The 22,464-nt window shown below is 36.3% G+C and overlaps 1 protein-coding gene across 26 annotated transcripts in view; it reads right to left on the bottom strand.

Annotated features, from left to right (window-relative positions):
- The window catches only part of DLG2 (discs large MAGUK scaffold protein 2), a 2,060,218-nt gene that overhangs the window by 771,279 nt on the left and 1,266,475 nt on the right, over positions 1-22,464 (bottom strand). Inside the window, exon 1 of one of the 26 annotated variants that reach the window (XM_045483784.1) lies at positions 5,108-5,600. The exons of 21 other annotated variants lie outside the window; for them this stretch is intronic. In XM_045483784.1, the coding sequence (XP_045339740.1) occupies positions 5,108-5,416 (309 nt within the window). In that variant the 5' untranslated portion in view covers positions 5,417-5,600. Of the gene's footprint in view, positions 1-5,107; positions 5,601-22,464 lie in introns of those variants that run through there. 4 more of the 26 variants (XM_045483798.1, XM_045483792.1, XM_045483799.1 and 1 more) reach the window with 4 other exon arrangements.

Genomic DNA, 22,464 nt, shown 5'->3' with positions numbered 1-22,464 from the left:
CAGCTACAGAGTTAAAACAAGCTGTCAGATCTTTCTGGCTGGGCATAAGCTGAGCCTGAGATTTCAGCCTAGGGCAACTCTACTTCTTGGACAAAAAGGTTCTCTGCACTCAAGTTGCTGCAAATTGCTATTTCTGGAGGAGTTGCAGAAGGACACTTAGGGAAGATTTACAGAGTTTGAATAAGTGCTTCAAATACAGTTGTTCTGGCAGAATGTTTCTGAGAAAATCTAATATACACATATACACACACAATTTATATATATATATATACAACATATATTATATATACAATTATATACATATAATATATACTATATATATTATATACATGTATATATCTATACACATACATACACACATATATATGCCATATATATATGACAGATATATAAATATTTTTTGGTAGTGTGCATTTTGTGAATCTCTGAGAACACTGAAGGGTAAAATGTCATCCCATCATCATGTGGTACTGTGCCAAATGTTTCTGGACAGCTGCCTAACCTAACCTTCATCATTATAAGACATCAAAAAATTTACTGAACAAAGGAGAAATTCTAATAAAGGACTACAATACTGATAATAAATTTGATGGACTATAAGTTCTTCAGGTTAGAAAAGCATAATTTAGATATCATTAGTAATAATAAATACCACTTATTGAACAATTCCTACGTTCTAAGCACCATGCTGGGCTCCTTTATATAGAGTACAGTATTTTCAATTCTTAGTACATTTCCCATAATATAATTTTATTATCCTAAGTTTTACAGAAGGAGACAAATGAGTCTTAAAGAGGTTAAGGAAGTGAGGTCACACAGAGCTAGGAAATTTAAACTTAGGATTGTCTGGCTTTAAAGCATAAATCTTTTCCAAAGTGCTTCCCATTAATTAATGGGTGTCAGTTGACAGAGAGTAGTATTGGAAGAGATATAGGAGTTCATTTGGGGAAAATCAGTTTTCTTAGAAACAGAGAACCTGAGGCCCAGGAAGTTTCAATGACCATGCAGTCTAACACATGGAGAGTAGCAGTACCAGTTACACTGGGATCCTGCAGTGACTGACTCCATGCTGCCAGTTCAGTGAAGTCCTCATCAAAGCCCACCAGACTCTCTGTGTGTCCAAACCCTGTTCATGTCTCTAGCCTCAGCTCTTGAAGAACCTACTCTCTAGTGCCCAGCATTCTGGGCAAACAGAACTATGAGCATCTATGAGTAGTTCTACACAGCAACCAGAGTGTTACAGGTGTTTCTGTTTTTGTTATTTTTACTCCAAAAGCTTCTCTCTCTTTGCTCACTTGATAAACACATGTACGTTACTTCAAGGTTCAGTTCGATTCAGCCCAAGCATCACTACCTCTTGAAGTCTTTACTAATTCACTTACTTTCTCTTCCCAGACAATCAGAAAAAATGAAGTAAGGAGTAAGTTAATAATAGCCAACTTTTATTCCATGCTTATTCATTCATTCTACAAATATTTATTGAACCCATACGACTTGTAAGCACTGTTCTAAGTGCCTTACATTTATTATGTTAATCATTCCTCACTACAAATCCTGAGTTAGGCTCCATTTTTATGCTCATTTTATAAAATAGAAAATCTAGGCTTAAAGAGATACTGTATCTTTTCATAAAAATAAAATAAAATAAGTAAATAAATGAATACTTAAAAGTTATCTTGCTCTCTTCCTCCTCTGTGGTTCCTCTGGTTCCTGAATATATGTCCACTATGGAATTTGCAGAACTCCATGGAACTTGTTTCACTTCCAATTTGTGATTTATGATTATATAATTCTGTATATATAATGATATATTTACTACAGATTATATATGGCTGTAGGCCATTAGCATCACAATGGTATGGGTAGGATTTCCTTTTTACTATTTATATTTACTTTTTTTTTTTTTTTTACTATTTACTATTTTACTGTTTACTATTATATCCACAGCCCTGATAGAGCAGCACATGCTAAGCACTCAGGAAATGATAGTTGAATAAACAAATGAAGACTGAATGAATGAAGTACAAATGCATAGAACTCTGGCCTTTGAGTCTCCACTGTTCTGTGCTGCCTTCCCAGATCAATCTGAATTGGGGAGAAATGCCACATATGCAATGATGGACAGTTTCTCCCCACTCCTCACCCAAGACCAACATTATTATCCTAGATATACATTCTAGAACTCACTTCTGGACACTATAATTTTCCATTTTCTTACCTATTATTAGGGTTATATTAATTCTACAGATTTAAATGGAATGAAAACTTATTTGAGAAAGGACAGAAGCTGTTTTTTAGTCTTGCTGAGGAACAACATAATGACAGTGTCCTGTTAGCCCACAACACCCCAAATAACAGGAGTTTGGCAAAGAGCCTTGGGAGGAACTCAAGTCATTACCATGGCCCTCTATTATAGCAGCCGGAAATCACACTGCTGATTTCCACGTAATACAGCAAATATCTCTGAGAGCAGGATCTCAGTTCCAAGACACTTAACAGCCCTCAGGCACGTTCTGTACCATATGTGGGTCCCCAGGTTATTCTAAAGCATGCATTCTTCTCCTTTCTACTTTATCAAGAATTGTAATGTTTAGTATAATTAACCTTCATCCTTTGTTTCACAGTATTTCACAGGATATCTTTAGTTAATTTAAGGGGTAAGAACAGTATCATATCATAAAATTCTCAAAACAGACTAGGCTTTTAATGGACACATATGCATACACATACACACATATATGCTCTTACTTTTGTTAGAGTATATAAGGGTGTATAGTACTTACACATATCTGTATATTTTAAATATTAGACATATTCTATAGATGCATATGTAAATGAGTACATATACACATGTACACATATACATGTACACACGTATACATATACACACATACACATAAATCAGCATTTTAGAACACCTACAGGAAGTAAAGGAAATGTACTTCATATGAAGAGAATAAAACATCCTTTGGAAGAACAAGTTAGTACTTTCTGGGTAAGAATAATATAGAACTTTAATTTATATATATATATGTATATACATGCCTACATGTATATGTGTATATAGATACATATATAGAGACCTATAAATACATGAAAATATGTTAATATGTACAAGTATTTAGGTATGATAGAGATATTTTAAAACATATATTAAAATCTATGCATAGCACTCTCATAGGACTGAGGTGGTAAAAAGGAGGAAGGGTCAGGTGATAGAAGAGTGTCACAACAATAAAGGCCCTAAAAGATATGGTATTTTAATTCCAATATTTGGAGGACTGTTCTTCCTAGCCAACAATAAAATATATGTGAATAAGAGAAAATGTATAGAAATAAGTATGAAAAAGAATGGGAGATGGTAGCTGTCTTAATTCATTGCCTTCTCATATGTCACTAGATCCTTAATTATCAGTGCAGAGAGTCTATTTCAATCCTTTAAAGCATTAAATGGCTATAAATTTAAGGCAAGTAGGAGGCTGACTTTGTTAAAAAGCAAGAAAGGGAAAAGTTTCCCTTGATGGATGAAAAATGTATCAAGATTTTTAGAGCATGGTTATTATAATGTACTGTTTTGGGGCTGAGAAATTATCAGTTATGAAATGAAAATCTTATTACACCTTGGATAAAAAGAATTATGACAATAAATCAAGTTGCTTTTTCTACTTTAATGTCAGTTGGCTAATTCTACTCTGTGCAAAAACCATAAGCTAGATGTGTGTTTGTCTTCTTTGCCTTGAGAATTTAACATAATCAACACAAGAGATATAATTTAAAGACATTTAAACCATATGTATTTGTTAAAGAATATATAGAGACTTCAAAATTGTCAAGACTGTTTTTTTTTCAGTTTGAAATTCATGTTAACTTTGAAAAATAATTGAGTTTCCAAATGTCAGGCTCCATTTCAGGCTGAACCAGTTTAATGCTAAAATGACAATATATTCATTTAAAGCAAGATTCTGACATGAATGATATTAATTCATCAAAAGCCACATATATGTAACTCAATCATTAAGATCTAGTGATATATGATATTCTTAGAAGTACTTTTTAAAAAACTAATATTAAAATTAGAATGTTCTCTATACCTTTCCCATCATACCATTTCACTTGTAATCAATAGCCACTCCTCAATTATAGTAAAATCACATTAAAATCAAGAAAAGACTTTTTTTTTCCTGAAAACAGCTTTTCTCCTTCTCAATGGATATTTAAGAACTATCACTGTTCTATATTTATGACAGTGATTACAGGTGCACTTTATTTAAATTTTACAGCATTTACAGGAAGTTGTCTTACCTCTTCTGGATGGGGACAGGAAAAAAATGAACCAATTTCATTTCTGATAAAATGCCAGTAGTTTGGGGCAAGAATAAGCTAGGAATTAAATTAAGGCAATCTGCACATCTGCTTCAGAACTAGATTAGAGAAGAAAGAGAATTATAGTTTTTAATATAAATAACCTTATTGCTACTCTATGAATAAATAAAATGTTTCATTATTGTATTCTGAGTGTAATCATCCTGTAGTCTGCACCCAATTATTCCCTTTGTGTGTAAAATGAATTATTTCATATACACAAATTTTCTTCTCCATTACTGAAAAGGTATACAGTATTATGAGAGTAAAATTAGAAAAGCATAATTTAAATCACTACTTTCCATAGCTGAAGAAATAAATGCCTTTTTATCATTAAAGAGGTGGAAAGTATTTGATTAAAGTTCATTTTTTTCTCTCCCTAAAAACAAAAACAAAAACAATGAGGCTAGGCAGTACAGAAAAGTTAACAATGATTAGAAGTTAAATTGCTGCTAAAAGCCAATGATGCAGCACAGTAAAATCATCTGAGGACTACAGAAGTTGAACTTGGGAAAAAGTCACTGAAAGAAACTGAGCACAGCATCTTCGGACTTTCACAGGCCACCCAGAGGTGAGCCCACAAACACCTGTGAAAATGACAGGTTTTCCAGGCCTACCGTTTTCCAAACAGGCGCTCCCAGTCAGCAAGGAGGACTCAGCAAAGTTTCCAAACCATGCTACCCTTACACAACTTGTTCTCAGTTTCTTCCGATAGTCAAGGGAAAGTCAGAAGGAAAAGGCTCACCTGTGCTGGGCTGAACCAACCATGTGGGCAGGCACAACGCTCCCCACAAGTCCCTTTGCCTTTAGCGCTCGTCTTGTGGGGGCTTTTCCGCACACTGTCCCACAAAGTGACCAGCTTGGTCCTGTTTGAAGCTGGGCCCCCTGGTCCTGAGGAGGGCATGGTCTGAGAATTGTACCCAAGCCCATGAGGGTTCCTCTGCCAGCCACAAGCGCAGTGGGCATCCCTGATCAGTGTGGGTGCACTCCTGCCGGCATCCATCCCATCGGACCCCCGGCTGCAGCCGTGTTGCTTGGTGAGGTATGCATTCATACTGCCCTGATGCCTACTCTTTCCTTTGGTCAGCTCTGCATAGGAATGTCTCCTCCCTCACACCCCTTTTCTTCCAGGCAGTTGTAAAAGTCTTTTTTTTTTTTTTTTTCCTCCCGTGGATCCCTCAGTATCTTTGACAGCTGCTATAAGCAGTGCATCGTGGGAGCAGCGAGAGCAGCTCCGCACAGCATTATCTGCGGGCTGGTAGCTCTTTGTCAATAGATGACTCAACTCACAGAGCAACTTGACAGTATCCCTGCTCTAGGCAGAAGCAATCAATGCTCCACACAGCTGGGCTACAAGACTGTACAGTGTGTTACAAACCCTTTTTGGATGGAGCCCCACAGTAAAGAATACTCTTTGCAATTTGGCATTCTGGCTTTTCCGTCTCCTGGATGAGCCCTACACAAAATACAGACCTCAGGAAAGAGAGCTTCTTATCAGACTAGCAGGACCCTTCGTTCTGGAAAGGATGCATATAGACTGAAATGACACAGCATGGACAATTTAAAATGATGGGAAAGTTAACCTGTAAAGAAATTTCTAACATTTACAGGAATCACTTACCTAGAGAGATATTTGCCAAGACACAGAGCAAATCATGAGGTAACTGTATAAGGGCATCAATATTAACTCTAAACAATATTAATTCATTCAGAAAAATCACTGAGATCACAGCATTATACTAGGGTCCTTTAAAATTTGGAGGTTTAATTTGTTTTAGATCATGATTATGTATTATATTCCAAACATACATTTTTTATGCTATGAATGATTATTAATTCTTTCTGGTTCAAAATAAAGCAATTTTCAAAGTTCAAAACTTATGGGTTGGCTTATTTTAACACAGTGTTTTTCCTTCCCCCAAATTATTCTGAGGATTTCCTTTCAAATACTTTACCACAACAAATACATTCACCACAGAGAGAGTCTGCATTTTAAAGTGAAAGACACATCCAACTCTGCCATCCAGTATTTTGGTTTCCACAGACAGAATTTTCAAATTCTTTTACTGGAAAATGAGTGAAATCTATCCAATTTAAAGCAATTGCCTTCCAGAGAGGACATGATTGTTTTAAAATTTTAGTATGATTGCAGAAGCCATACATAGTATGGCTTAGTAAAGAGAAAGGCTAATTACTACGACAGTTAGAATTTTTATTATGTTTGAAACTTTCCATATTTGTTGCCAAAATGTCTATCCTTATCACATATCCCTGAGGGAACCATTTTGGTTTGACTGGGATACAAGCTGCCATCTATACAGCACCAAAAAAAAATGCTATAATCCCAAGATATAATTTTTATCTATAGACCAACAGATCTGCCTTCTCACTGCTGGGGCAGTATAGACCTCATTTCTGACTGGATTGGCAAGGTTCTAATTTCAAGGGCTAGGATTATAACATATACAATTCTCAACACTAGAACTCCCTGGACATAGCATTTTTATACATAAAAACTGAAAGGAAGATGTAGGATCTACTCTTCCTGTGTATCTCCACAAAATGGTCCTTTTCCAAACTCTTATAGCATCAGGGGCTGCTATAAGTAACTTGCCTGGCAATGTAAGCATTCAAGACACCTTTGCTAAGTAATGATGACCCATATGTGGAAGTTCAAAGGGCAGGCCCTGGTTTGCTACTGACCATTTTGTTTTTACCCCAGGCACCTAGCATGCTTCCTGCCCAGCACGTACCAGACTTCTAATAAATACATATTTTTTGTATGGATGAATGAATGGTTGGGTGAATGTTTATATAGAAGGAAGAGACATGCAGGAGCTAACATGTTTTGAAAATAATATTTAGTTCAGCAATGCTCCAAAAACATAAATTATTCCTTTAAGGTTAGCTGTAGTGTTGGTTTTGAGGTGTTAAGGAAATTTGCCAAAAAAAAAAAAAAAAAAAAAAATGAAGACTTGAATTGTTAGGTGGAAATAACAATGGTATTAATGGTCTTTCTTCCTGAAAGAGAATCCAGGAGCTAAGATCAATATCTAAGAACAGTAAAATGGAGGCAAATAGATCATCATGTGATGCTCTGTGGGGAAAAGGGCAGAGTACCATCCACATCTCTTCCCTTCCCTTCTCTCTCCTCTCTCTGTCTTCTCCCTCTCACTCTCTTCTCTCTCCCTCTATATCTCTTCTCACTCCTCTCTCTCTTTCTCTCTCTCTCTTTCATGTTTTATGCTGGGTTGTTTGGAATGAGCCTGAAAGAACTTCTAGGTCAAATAAAGCCCCAGAGAACCTTGTATTTGTCTAGTGTCACCATGATGCATGGCTATACAATAGGCCTTGATGTGATATGGCAATACTATCACCCCCAAATGAGAATGTCAAGAAGTGATAAGTTTGGTTCTCTCTCATCTTATCTAACCATAGATGCTTCTCTAGTTTTTCAGGCAGATATAAGTGCTCAAAGGCCCATTGCCATCTTTAGGGAAAACATGCCCTGTTCTCACCCATTTGCCTCTCAGGTATGAGAATCAATCTGTGTAGGAGTCAGCGTGAATCCATTAAAATTTTGTATTGGCGGGTGCAGTTTGCAGCAATACAGAAAACCTCCTGGCTGGGCACTACACAAAGATATTATAAATCTTTATAGGGACCTAACGCTGTTATAAATGGGTTGTTTGGAATAAGCTATTTCTTCTCATTACAAGGAAAATAGATATTTTATTTTATTTTATTTTATTTTATTTTATTTTATTTTAGACAGAGAGAGCATGTGCACGAGCAGGGGAGAGGCAGTGAGGGGGGAGGAGAGAAAGAGGGAAAGAGGATCTTAAACAGACTCCACACTCAGCATGGAACCCAAAGTGGGGCTCGATCCCAGGACCTTGGGATCATGACCTGAGCCTAAACCAAGAGTCGGATACTTAACCAACTGAGCCACCCAGGCACCCCTAGAATTTTTGTTTTAATAACCTCATTATGCCATTTCTGTACAGAGAAATAAACATCATGAATTGCATAACTAATGCTACTTCCTCCAAAGATCTCAAAGACCATAGAAAACTTTCATTAAACTTATTGCAAGACTATACTGAAATTATTTTTTCACTTTAATACACGTAAAATATATACAGCCTCTTGTCTTCCCCTGTTTTCCCCAGTTATTTCTTTTTTGAAAATGACATTTGGCTTTCACAGTCTGATGACAGACCACTTAAATAGATAAATATGTCCAACTAGCCCACTGTACTATGAGACAGACCTACTGATTAAAGATAATTCAATTTGATCAACTGTAATTGGACTATTGTAATGACCATGAGATGACATGATATTCTGGCCAAACAAGAATTAGTGGTGCACAAGTACACATCCTACTTATCATTGTGATTTAACATGGGCAGATGGTGCACAACACAATGCCTAGATGAGATATATCTTATTGACCTCCCTTTGACCTGACATTGACTCCAGAGAACAACCACTAGCTTTGAAGCAGGGGCTTAAAATGAATATCTGGCTTGATTTGTTTAATAAAAAAATAATTGGCAAAGATGAATTACTAAATAAATTGTGCCGTACTAAAGCACTATGCAGACTTTGTTTCCAGAAAAAATTTCCTTCAGGCATTCTATGCATATGGGAAATGAAAATATTAATTATGAAAGAAGAGCTGAGGGTTTGCTAAAGGAAGACTGGGTACCATAAGCCCTGTAGCAGCTATAAGTAATGTGTTAAATAATCACAAAATAGTATAAGGTATTAGATACAATTTTTCTCGATTTGAAAACTGTGCACAGTCCATTCCTGTGGCTGCAGACTGGAGATGTTATAAATGCTAGCTAATATTCTTCTACATCTAATAACCTTCAGCCTAGACAATCTCTAGACCCAACCATGTTCGCCTTTCAAAGCAAAAGAGAAGCCAGAATATTTAAAGTATTTTAGGCTCTAAAATTATTTCCAAAATACTTAAGTAAATTTAATTATAATTCTTACAAGGCAGAAACAAACAAGAATTAACAGTGTGGAAAGGCACACACCAAATTGCTATAGAGATTTAACATGGACTGAGGATTTAGTAAGTAGAATAAAGTTTCAGTATGTCCCAAATTTTCACTAATATACTTGGATTTGTATGGGTGTTGATGAAGAGGGAATCAGTCTTAATTGACAATAAGGCTAAATTAGAAAACTGTTTTTAGGAAATGCAGACTTATTATATTCTAACACATGCAGGAACACTATTAGAGAAATAAGAACACAAGTTATGTGACATTTCTTAGAGAATCTGAAAGGAATACTAAAAAAAACTAATGATCATTTATAATTTACATATTTTAGCAATTGAATCTAACTGACAGACTATAGGAATTTGTTCTCATCCTTCAAGATTAAACTGGTGTCACTTCTCTGAAGCTTTCCAAATCCCTCTGGCCTATTCAGTTGTGCTCTACTCTGTTCATACATGTGTCTGTGCAAATATCTTTCACATTTGTCTATTTCTCTCAATCACCATGATGACCACCCCCATCCAAGCTAGCATCAGTTTTCTGTACACCTGGTGAAACAGCTTCCTAACTGGGCTCTGGCATCCACCCTTACTCCTATACATTCTCACACAGTGGCAAGAGAGACTTCTAAATTTTGAAAATGATCAAGTCCTACCCTACTTGACAGCTGTCAATAAAGTCCCATTCTCTCGGATCTTTATCCCCACAGAGAGCACAATCTTTAAAGTGGCTTATAAGGTCCTTAATCATGCCCTGTGTGACCTGGCCTCTGCTGCTTTCACCTGTCTAACCTGTGCCTCACCCCTTCTTCTACCATTCAACAACACGGGCCTTGAATACCTACCCTTGGTCCCACCTTGTGGCCACTGCACATTCTCCCTTCCCCTCGCCACAGTTTTATGGTAATTCATTCCTGCTTACCTTTCCAAGGTGCATGAAGAGACAACCTCCCAAAAGCTACCCAAGTAAACAAATAGCACAGTCTAAAAGTGGGCTTACTATGCAACACAGCCCCGAAAGAAGTCTCCTAGACCCTTCCATCCTACTAGCTTGCCATCCATAAGCCTCTTCTATTCAGAAATTCTGGAGTCCTCCCTACTCTCTAGGGCTCAACTTAAATGTCACCTTTTCAAGAGGCATTCCCAGGACACTGTCCCCACCTGTTCGAGAACATATCAGATCTTCCCACCAAGCACTCATCTGTCACCCTGTACTTGTTTACTACAACACTTACAACAATTATATTAAAAACCATAATTATACTATTATTTGTTTTGTGCCCTTTTTCCCAAAAAAATGTAAGTAATGCCCATTAGGGAAGGGAGAGGGATCTCTTTTGTGCATCTGTATCCTCTGAGCCAAGCACAAAGTAAATGTTTAGTATTTATTAAAATAAACAAGAAAGAAGATAGAATTATCTTTTAGTGGTCATCAACATAGGCATCTTGGTCCGGGTTCTACTTCCCAATTTATTTTTTTTAATTTTTTTTTAACGTTTTTTATTTATTTTTGAGACAGAGAGACAGAGCATGAACGGGGGAGGGGCAGAGAGAGAGGGAGACACAGAATCGGAAACAGGCTCCAGGCTCTGAGCCATCAGCCCAGAGCCCCACGCGGGGCTCGAACTCATGGACCGCGAGATGGTGACCTGAGCTGAAGTCGGAGGCTTAACCGACTGAGCCACCCAGGCGCCCCTCTACTTCCCAATTTAAAGTGAATAAACATTTTGGACCTAAAAACAAACAAACAAATAGAAATATAGCATGCTCTTTAGGTCAGCATTTAAGTGAAACATTCACTGTGGCTGAGTAGCCTAATTATATTAACACATTTTTTTAAAGAAATTCGTAGTGGTCTTCTAATGCTAAGAAATTCAAACAGCTTGTTTTGTTTAAGAATATTTTTTTAAGCTTATAGATTTATTTTTGAGAGGGAGAGAAAGAGAGAAAATGAATGGGGAAGGGGCAGAGAAAGAGGGAATCCAAGCAGGCTCCACGCCATGAATGCAGAGCCCACAAGGGCTCTGAACTCATGAACCATGAGATCAGACCTGAGCCCAAATCAAGAGGTGGAGGTTTAACTGACTGAGCCACTCAGGTGCCTTGAAACAGCTTCTGATTTATTTTAGCAAGATATCCATTCATAAAAGCTGTACTTCCAGGGGTGCTAGGGTGGCTCAATCTGTTAAGGTTCTGACTTCAGCTCAGGTCATGATTTCCCAGAGTTCGAGCCCCACATTGGGCCCCATGCTGACAGTTCAGAGCCTGGAGCCTGCTTCAGATTCTGTATCTCCTTCTCTCTCCCGAACTCCTGTGTCTCCTTCTGCCCCTCCCCCACTCATGCTCTGTCTCTCAAAAATGAATAAACGTTAAAAAAGAAAAAAAAAAAAAAAAGCTGTACTTCCTGACAGCTGGGCTTTTCTCTCAGGTCTTTTCAAATTGTTCTCCCTTTAGAGAGAGAGAGTGCAAAAGATAGAGGAGTTCTCCAAGTCAAAGGCCAGCCAGTGGTAAAGCCGGGAGAGGATTCTAAACTCCAACCACCAAAGTCATGTTCCTCTTAAAATGATATAGTCCAGGGGCATCTGGGTGGCCTGCTTTGGGCTCTGTGCTGACAACTTGGAGCCTGCTTGGGGATTCTCTGTCTCCCTCTCTCTCTGCCCCTCCCCTGCTCTCTCTCTCTTTCTCAAAATAAATAAATAAGCATTAAACATGTTAAAAATGCTATAGTTCAAAAGGTAAAGTGATTTCAGAAGATACTAAAAGTGTGTATCAGAGAGCAAAAAGGCAAGATGACATCTCCTCTTCCTCCCACCAATCAAATTAGAAAGTTAAAAAATCAACAGCACTAGTATTCGTAACAAGTATCCTTTTTAGTTCTTTTTTTAATTGTGGTAAAAATACACAATATGAGATCTATCCTTCTAACAAATTTTTGAGTATATAGTATAGTATTGTTACCTCTAAGCATACTGTAGAGCTCTCTAGAACTTTTTCATTTTGTAAGACTAAAATTCTATGCTCACTGAACAATTCCTCCCACCTCCTCCCAAGCCCCTGGCAACCACCACTCTGTTTTCTACATCTATGAATTTCACTACTTTAGATACCTCATATAATATGCAAACAGGCAGTATTTATCCTTCTGTGACTAACATATTTCATTTGGCATAATGCCCTCAAGTTTTATCCATGTTGTCACATAATGATAGGAGCTCCTTCCTTTTTACAGCAGAATAACAGTCCATTGAATGTATATACCACAATTTGTTTATACATTCATCTGTCAATTTATATTTAGGTTGTTTCTACCATTTGCCAAATGTGAATATGGCTTCAATATCTCTTTGAGATTATAATTTAATTTTTTGTATAAATAGCCATAAATGGGGCAGTTCAATATATGGTATATATGTTATATCATATATGATATGTGGTACTTTTATTTTTAATTTTTTGAGAAACCTCAATACTATTTTCCAAGGTAGCTGAGCCATTTTACATTCTCACCAAGAGTGCCCAAGGGTTCCAATTTCTCCACACCATCACCAACACTTATTTTCTGTTTTTTTGTTTGTTTGTTTGTTTCATTGGTTTGATAATGGTCATATTAACAGGTGTGGTCTTTGTTCTTTCTTGAGACTGTTTTGGCTATTTCAGAGGTTTTTGTTGTATTTCCATATAAATTTTAGTATTTTTTTTCTATTTCCATAAATATATTTACAGATATTGCGTTTAATCCATAGGTCTCTTTGAGTAGTATGAACATTTTAAAACTCTGTCTTCCAGCACAGAAAGTAATTTCCCTGACACTGGCCATAGTAACATTTTTCTAGGTGTGTCTCCTGAGGCAAAGAAAAGCAAAAATAAACTACTGGTACTACATCAAAATAAAAAGCTTCTTCAAAGAAAAGGAAACAATAAACAAAACTAAAAAGTATTGTAATGAATGGGAGGGGATATTGGTAAATGACATATCCAATAAAGGGTTAGCATCCAAAATATATAAAGAATGGATACAATTATTACACACCAAAATACCAAGTAACCCAATTAAAAATGGGCAGAAGACATGAACAGATGTTTATCTAAAGAAGACATCCAGATGGCCAATGGACACAAAGATGCTCATGCAAATCAAAACTGCAGTGAGATATCACCTCACACCTGTCAAAATGGCTAAAATCAAAAACACAAGAAACAAGTGTTGATGAGGATGTGAAGAAAAAGGAACCCTCTTACACTGTTGGTGGAAATGCAAACCAGTGCAACCACACTGGAAAACATTAGGGAGATTCCTCAAAAAGTTAAAAGTAGAACTACTCTATGATCCAGTAAATACACTACTGGGTATTTATCCCCAAAATACAAAAACACTAATACAAAGAGATACATGCCCCCCATACTTATAGCAGCATTAATTACAATAGCCAAATTATGGAAGTAGACTAAGTTTCCATTGATAGATGAATGGACAAAGAAGATGTGGAATATACATACAATTAAATATTATTCAGCCACAAAAATGAATGAAATTTTGCCATTTGCAATGACATGGATGGAGCTAAAGAGTGTAACGCTAAGCAAAATAAGTCAGAGAGAGACAAATACCATATGATTTCAGTCATGTGGAATTTAAGAAACAAACACACAAAGGAAAAGAGAGAGAGAGAGAGAGAATGCAAGAAATAGACTCTTAACCAAAGAGAACAAATGGATGATTATCAAAGGGAAGGTAGTTGTGGGGTGGGGGTGGGGGGTGAAATAAGAAGTGCACCTCTTATGATGAGCACTGGGTGATATATGGAATTGTTGAATCACTATATTGTACACCTGAAACTAATATAATGCTGTATGTTAACTGTTTTGGAATTAAAATAAAATCTTAATAAATAAAAAAAGTTAAGTGTTCTGATCTATAAACATATTTGTGTCTTCTTCAATTTCTTTCAACAGTGTTTTGTAGTTTTCATTGTACAAATCTTTCAATCCTTTCATTAAGTTTATTCCTAGTTATTCTTTTTGACGCTACTTAAATGACATTGTTTTTTTATTTTTTTTTTAATTTTTAATGTTTATTTTTGAGACAGAAGAGGGGTGGGGAGAGGCAGGGAGAGGGAGACATAGGATCTGAAGCCAGCTCTGCACTGACAGCAGAGAGCCAGATGAGAAGCTGGGACTCACAAACCATGAGATCATGACCTGAGCTGGGTTCAGACGCTTAACAGACTGAACCACCCAGGCACCCCAATGACACTGTGTTCTAAATTTCCTATTCAAATTTCTAATTGTTAATGTACAGAAACACTAATTTTATATATTGATTTTATATCTTGCAACTCTGCTAAATTTATTAGGTCTAACAGTTTGTGTGTGTGTGTGTGTGTGTGTGTGTGTGTGTGTGTGTGTGATCTTTGGGGTTTTCTACATATAAAATTATATTATCTGTGGACAGAGATAATTTTGCTTATTTCTTATTTGTTTTTCTGGCCTTTTGCTTGGTTATGACTCCCAGTACAACATTATGTAGAAACGTTGAGAATGAACATTCTTATCTTTTTCCTGAACTTAAAATATTTTAGCTGTCCCCAATTGAGTAAGATGTTCGCAATGAACTTTTCATATACAGCTTTCGTTACGTTGAGGTAACTTCCTTCTATCCCTTGTTTGTTAAGTTATTTTATCATGAAAAAGTGATGAAATTTGTCAGTGTTCTTTCTGCATCTCTTGAGATAATCATGTGATTTTTATCCTTTGTTCTGTCAATGTGGTATATCACATTCAATGTGCTTCAATTACCTTTGCATCGCAGGGATAAATTCTACTTACTTATGGTGTATGACCCTTTTAATGTATGTTGAGATCAATTTGCTGGTATTTTATGGAGAATTTCTACATGTACATATCAAGGATATTGGCCTAAAATTTTCTTTTCTTGTGGTATCTCTTCCTGGCTTTGATATCCAAGTAATGCTGGCCTCATAAGATCAGTCTGAAAGTGTTCCATCCTCTTCAAAATTTTGGAAGAGTTTTAGATAGATAGGCATTGATTCCTCCTCAAATGCTTGTTAGATTTCACTAGTAAAGCCATCTCGTCCTGGGTTTTTTGTTGTTGTTGGGAAGTTTTAATTATTGATTCAATCTCCTTACTAGTTATAGCATCTGTTCAGATTTTCCATTTCTTCATGACTCAGTCTTTGTGAGTTGTATGTTCCTATGAATTAATTTATACTTGGTTATCCAATTTGTTGTTGTATAACTGTTCATCACAGTCCCTATACTTTTAACTTTTGTGGCATCACTTATAAAATCTCTTTTATTTTTTATTCTATTTGAGTCATCTCTGTCTCTTTCTTAGTTAATATAACTAAAAGGTTTGTCAAATTTGCTTACTCTTACAAAGAACCAGTTCTTAGTTTTATTGATTGTTTTCTATTGTTTCTTGATTTTCTATTTTGCTTATTATTGTTCTAATCTTCACACTTTCTTCCTTATGTTAACTTTGAGTTTAGTTTGATCTTTTATTTGCATGAGGTATAAAATTAGGTTGTTTATTTGAGAACTTTTTTTTCATTTTTTAAATGTAAAAGTTTATCACTATAAACTTTCTGCTTAGAATTGATTTTTCTGTAGCCCATTTATGGTATGTTGTGTCTTCATTTTAGCCTTACGATATTTTCAAATTTCCAATTTGCTTTCTTCTTTGATCCATTGGTTGGTCAAGAATGCAGTGTTTAATTTACTTGTGAATTTTCCAGTTTACCTTGTGTGCCACTGTGTTCTAGTTTCATTCTGCTATAGTTTGGAAATATATTTGGTATAATTTTAATCTTTTTAAATGTGTTAAGACTTATTTTGTGACCTAACATGTGGTCTATCTTGTAGAATGTTCTTTGTGTACTTGAGAAGAATGCATATTCTGCTGCTATTGGATGGAATTCTCTGTTATATGTCAGATAAGTCCCTTTGGTCTATGATGTTGTTCAACTCCTCTGTTTCCTCATTGATATCTGTCTGGATGTTCTATGCATTGTTGAAAGTGTGGTACTGACACCCCCTACTATTATTGTGTTGTTGTGTATTTCTCCTTTCAGTTGTGTAAAAGTTTGCTTGCTATACTTGAATGCTCTGATGTGGGGTGCATATATATATATATTTACGATTGCTATCTCTTCCTGATGATGCTTTTATCACTATATTAGGTATTTCTTTGTCTCTCTTGATAGGTTTTGACTTAGTGTATTTTGTCCAGTATAAGTATGGCCACATCTGTCCCTATTGGTTATCATTTGCATGGAATATCTTTTTTTATCCTTTTACTTTTAGCTTATTATGTCCTTAAATCTAAAATGAGTCTCTTTTAGGCAGCATACAGTTTAGCCTTATTTTAATCCATTAAACCACTCTGTTTTTTGATTGTATAGTTTAACCCATTTACTTCTAAAGTAAATTATTGATAGAGAAGGACTTACTATTGCCATTTTGCTAATTGTTTTCTGTTTGTTTTTAACTTTTTTGCACCCTATTTCTTATAGTCTTCTTTTGTGTTTCAGTGATTTTTTTTTTTTTTTGGTGGTGTCATGTGCTGTTTTTCCTTTCTCATTTTCTCTTGTGTATCCTCTATAGGTATTTTCTCTGTGGTTATTATGGGGCTTACATAAAACATCTTGTAGTTATAATCATGTACTTAAAAGTGATAAGGTAATAACAATTTAACTTCAACTGTATACAAACCCCTACACTTTTACTTCTTCCACACAGTCGTTGATACAAATCACATCTTTTTATATTATGCATTCATTAACACAGCTATAGTTATAGTTAATCTTTATACTTTTGTCTTTTAACTAAAGAACATTTAGTTCTTATATAGAAACTATTGCACTGAACACTGAACTTAGTACATATAAGGCATCAATCAATATGACCAGGTTCAAGCATTAATTAACTTGAAAGTTAATTTAAATATTTAAAGTCTATTGATTTAAATTAGGGGGAGGACTATTGCCTCTCAATCATATTCTTGGGAACCTAACATGTGTAACATCTTGGCTGTGTTTTTTCCAAGGGCTGGTCTCTCCCACTCTTCCAATACTAGATGCTCTACAGACTCTTTTCTGGTTTCTAGGAGCATAAAGGTAATGTGGGAAGAGTGTGGAGTCCCTAGGCTAGGCAAAGGCACATGTCATCCCCTGTGCTGAGTTTCATGAGGAAGGAAAAGCATGATTAATGAAATCTTCAAAAATAATGTTATGGCAGTGACTCATAACTGAAGAAACGAGAGACAGAGGAAGGGGAGGAATAAAAAAGAAGGAAGGAAGCAAGCAACAAAGGAAGGAAATTAAAAAGGGAAAACAAAGAAGAAAGGAAAGGAGGGAGCCAACAGTCACAAACTGAGGAAAGAAATCTCTCAAGAAAGATAAAACAGAGTCAGGTTGAGTAATGCTATGCACAGAATCAAACTGGAATACATAGAAAAGACCCTTCCTCTGACTGGACAGTTGGACACACACCACTGAGCTCCCCTTGAGGCAGGCTACCTGAATTTTGGAGCTGTCACACCCAGAATTTTAAGGAGAACCATGAGCTAGAATCTTTCTTTGTCTAAGTTATACGTGCTCATATTTTTCTGATAAATGATTTGTAATAGATAGTTTCTAAATTTATCAAAAGGTCTAAAAAAACCTTCTGCATTAAAAATAAGCCAGATTCTGACTTGTCAGAGGTAATTCATCTGTGGATTGGCCTAAAGGCAGGGGTATGGATTAATAGAAATGACAGGCCTTCTTCCGGCTGAATGATTTCCTCTCGTTGAAGACTTGACATTTTAGTAAAGTTTTACCTAATTGGCTTTGCCTGTCTATCTCAAATTCACATTTAATTAATCCTCTCTTCCTCTCTGATTCTACATTATTTTGCTTTTGTGTTTTTTTTTCCATTTAACTCAATAAATATTTATTGAATGCCTATTCTGTACCAAGAACTAACATGGAGATAAAATATTCAACTGTAGAAAGGGTAGCAATTTAGCAGAGCAGAAAGACCTTGAAAGAACAGATGTGCTGAGTGATGAAAGGGAGACATGGAGGGACAACATGTGGGGTCACTCCTGCTATTGAACCTGCCCCATTGTGGTGAGTTTTATAATTATATGTGTATATAATTATAAATTATATTATAATTTATAATATATAAAATATAATATATATTATATTATATATTTGTCTTTCTTAGTAGATTATAGGCTTCTCAAGAGCAAAGATTATCTTGTATTTGTACATTTGCACCCTCTTGGTATTGCCTCATAATATACTTAGTATTGTCCTGTAAAAAGTTCTTGATTAAACTTGGAAAATATGGGACTTGGGGTTAGGAAATATGGTCTAGCTCCAGTTCTGTCACTAACTAGCAATCTCATCTTAGACATGTTACTGTAACTTGTTAAATTTTAATGACCCCATTTGTAAAATTGATGGTGGACTAAAAAGTCCACAAGACCATCCTTGGTTCTGCCCAAAGCATAGCTGATCAGTGATGCCCTGTCACCATCTTTAGGTTTAATCACAATACCTCCCAAATGACAATTAAATACAAATTTAATATATTATTATTATACACATGTAGGTTTATTACCATTTTTAACCCCAACAAGATAGAGCGTGGCATGGCGATCTTTGGGGCTTATTTCCTCAATTATGTATTCTTTCAATAATTCTTTGCCAAATAGAGAGTAATCAGAAGCCTGGCCTCTAAAGGCAGACTGTTATATTAATTCTCTTTCCACTACCTATTCAAAGGCTGGGACAAGCACCTTCTTCCTTTCCCTAAGAGCTCTTTTCGGTGACCACCTAGGAGCTGAGCACATTTCATTGCTGCATAAATATCTGAAGTCTGATGGAATTTCCCCCTCATTTAGAAAATTTTTTCCTTATTGTTGAATGATGTGACAAAGCTTTGTATAGCATTTGTGCACTACTTTTCTCCCATTCATAATAGATGAGCATGGGCTCTGGAGCCAGATTTCTGAGGACATATCTCAACTATGACCATTACTTGCTCTGGATTTGAGCAAGTTCCTTAACCTGTGTCTTGGTTTCTTCATATATAAAATAAGGTTGATAAAAGTTCCTATCTCATAGGATTGATATGAGGTAACATGAATTAATCTCTGAAAAGTATATAGTAAAGTGTCTGGCACATAATGCATAACAAGCTTTATCTTTATCATCTTCTTCCTCCTCTTCTTCCTCCTCCTCATCTTCCTCTTCACTCAAATTATAAGTTCCAGAGGCTGACATTTAAAAATTCTGCAGTGCCTATGTATAGGCACTTAATAAAGGTCAATTGATTTTACTTAAATGTCAGGATTCTCTATTGGGCCTAAACTTCACTCCTATTTTTGGGCAGGGCATTCTGCTCCTGGGCCAGGTACTAAATAACATCATCACTAGTAACAACATATCAATCATTTATTTAGTATACAATATATCCCAAATATAGGTATTTCATTTGATCTTAATGGCCATAATTTCTGCATGGCCATAGCATTAGTAAGGAGCAGACCAGGAATGAAACCAAGGTTTGTACAACACTGTAGCACGTGTATAAAAAGCTGTGTAAAATAGCATCTCGTTTTTTTGTGTCAGAGTTTGGTTTTTGAAAAAAATATCCTTGTTTTATCTTAACTCTCAAAATAGCCCCTTATGGTATCCAGGTGAAGGGAAAAAATTGAAGTCATTGCTATGAAATAATATGTGTAGGTCAGAGAGCTGAGAAGCAATGTTGTTAGAACCAGAATCCAAAGCTCTGTGTTCAGTCCAAAATCTCCCCACTACCCCATCTTGTCTTCACATAAATCACATTTCCTTTTTAGGGATGAACACATGACATCTTGCCACTCCCTCTGCATTCAAAATAAGTAAAAGATGAGGAACATTTATTTCTTTTAATGTTTGTTTATTTTATTTTTGAGAGAGCAAGTGAGCGAGAGTCAGGGAAGGGCAGAGAGAGAGGGAGACACAGAATCTGAAGCAGGCTCCAGATTCCAAGCTGTCAACACAGAGCCTGATGCAGAGCTTGAACTCACGAACCTTGAGATCATGACCTGGGCTGAAGTTAGACGCTCAACCGACCGAGCCACCCAGGCATCCCAATTTTAAATTTTTTTTAATGTTTATTTTTGAGAGAGACAGAGTGTGAGTAGGGGAGGGGAAGAGAGAGAGGGAGACACAGAATCTGAAGCAGGATTCAGGCTCCTTGCTGTCAGCACAGAACCCAATGCAGGGCTCAAACTCACAAACCGTGAGATCATGACCTGAGCCAAAGTCAGACACTTAACCAACTGAGCCACCCAGGCACCCCAGGACAGCTTTAATCATAGCAGCTGCAGCTACCATTTATTGATCATATACTGTAAGTGTGCCAAGAAATATACAGCTTTAGAGCTAATTATTTCAACAGCCCTGAAAGGCAAATGTCATTATTCCCATTTCTAGATGAGAAAAAAATGAGGTTTAGAGAAGTTAAGTGACTGCTCAAGGTCACACAGCTATTAAATGACAAAGTCATGATTCGAACCCCAGATCAGTCTGATTCTACATCCTGATGCTTACTACTCGTCATGTTGCTTGTCTCAGAAAAAAAAAAAAAAAAGTGAACAAAAGTGATAAGAGTCTTCTACCTTTCTTTGTCTGATGTAAATACTTCAAAAGTTAAACTTTGAGTCAAGTTGTGAGGGCTTTGAGAAAACAAATCAAACTCTAAATATATAAAATCCATATTGGTAATAAGTCCAAGCAGAAATGAGTTATCAGCTACTTTGGGGTGGAGTTCTTTGCCACCTGACAGTGAATATTCATCTAAACCTGCTGGGCTAAATGGAATGTGGTATTGTATACCCAAGTGCCAAAGTGCCCACTGTGAGACTTTTTAAGCAAATCTTTATTCTAGACCTTACTCATAAGCCTACAAAGCAAGTATGATATGCAGATTATCTGTGGGTTGGGTTCTGCAAAATTGATACTGGGCTTGAGGCACCGCACTTGGAGCCCAGGAACTGACACTAAAAATATATTTGAGAAGATTCACCTGGTACAAATGTATTACCATGCAGTTAACAATAAAATACTATCTTTTCTGCAGAAAGGTCATTTATTTCATCCTTAGAGTATGTTCTTTTGGTATAATTTGTACAGCAAGAATTGTACATCACTTTACATGTAATTTCCTTAATAATCATCTGCTAGCAAAGAAAAGTATAAAATCAATTATCTGATATTTCTCCTTCCTTATTTTTACAATTCCCATTAAATGCAGCAGTATTGCTTGCACTCTTTTTAGCAGGTAATGTGTAGCTTGCCTGGAGGGCAATGGGGGAACTTATTGCCTATTTGCATCTAACCTGCTAGGTGGTCTTTTTCAATTAGGCAGACAGCACATCAGAAACAGCACCTCATTCCACCTGGAACAAATTACCAGTCAACCTAAGGAGGACCTTGACATGAATATTCATATCCTTTTCCATGATACGGTTACCATGGCATGGTGGGCAGGTCCCCTTTCAGTGCCAGAAAGCCCCAGACCACTCAGGATAGAAAATGAATTAATGGCAGTAAAAGAAGTCTTTCCAGGAGGGAGCATCTAATAGGAAGTTCCTATTCTACGACTGCATTGTAGGCTCTTGAAAACACCCAGTAGTGCCCAGGTGAATAGCTAAATAGGAATTTTGCACATGTGAACACCATTTAAGTGTACCATTTGCATTCCTGCACCCTTTTCAGACATGTCCGTGACTGTCCCTATCCACTGCCTTTTGGCCATTCATGTGAAAAACCCCTGTTGCTTTATAAAGAATATTAGAAGGATAAATGGGAAGGACTGATACTCCTCAGCTGCCTTGTTCAAGGAAAGGTCTTTTGAAAATTGCCCACAGTGTTTCTAAAATTAAATTGTGCTATTAAGCATTTGCATTCCAAATGGTTTCCCAGCTAGTGAAAACACAATTGCTTTTGCTTTAAATTAGCCTCTATCTAAAGTATGTTCTCTAATGATCTAGGGCCTTGTCAACTGTTGGGTTTGGTCCA

The sequence above is a fragment of the Leopardus geoffroyi genome, chromosome D1 (genome assembly GCF_018350155.1).
Source record: "Leopardus geoffroyi isolate Oge1 chromosome D1, O.geoffroyi_Oge1_pat1.0, whole genome shotgun sequence".
Classification (NCBI taxonomy): domain Eukaryota; kingdom Metazoa; phylum Chordata; class Mammalia; order Carnivora; family Felidae; genus Leopardus; species Leopardus geoffroyi.
The sequence above is the reverse complement of the archived record's forward strand: the minus strand, read 5'-3'. Positions and strand labels throughout refer to the sequence as shown.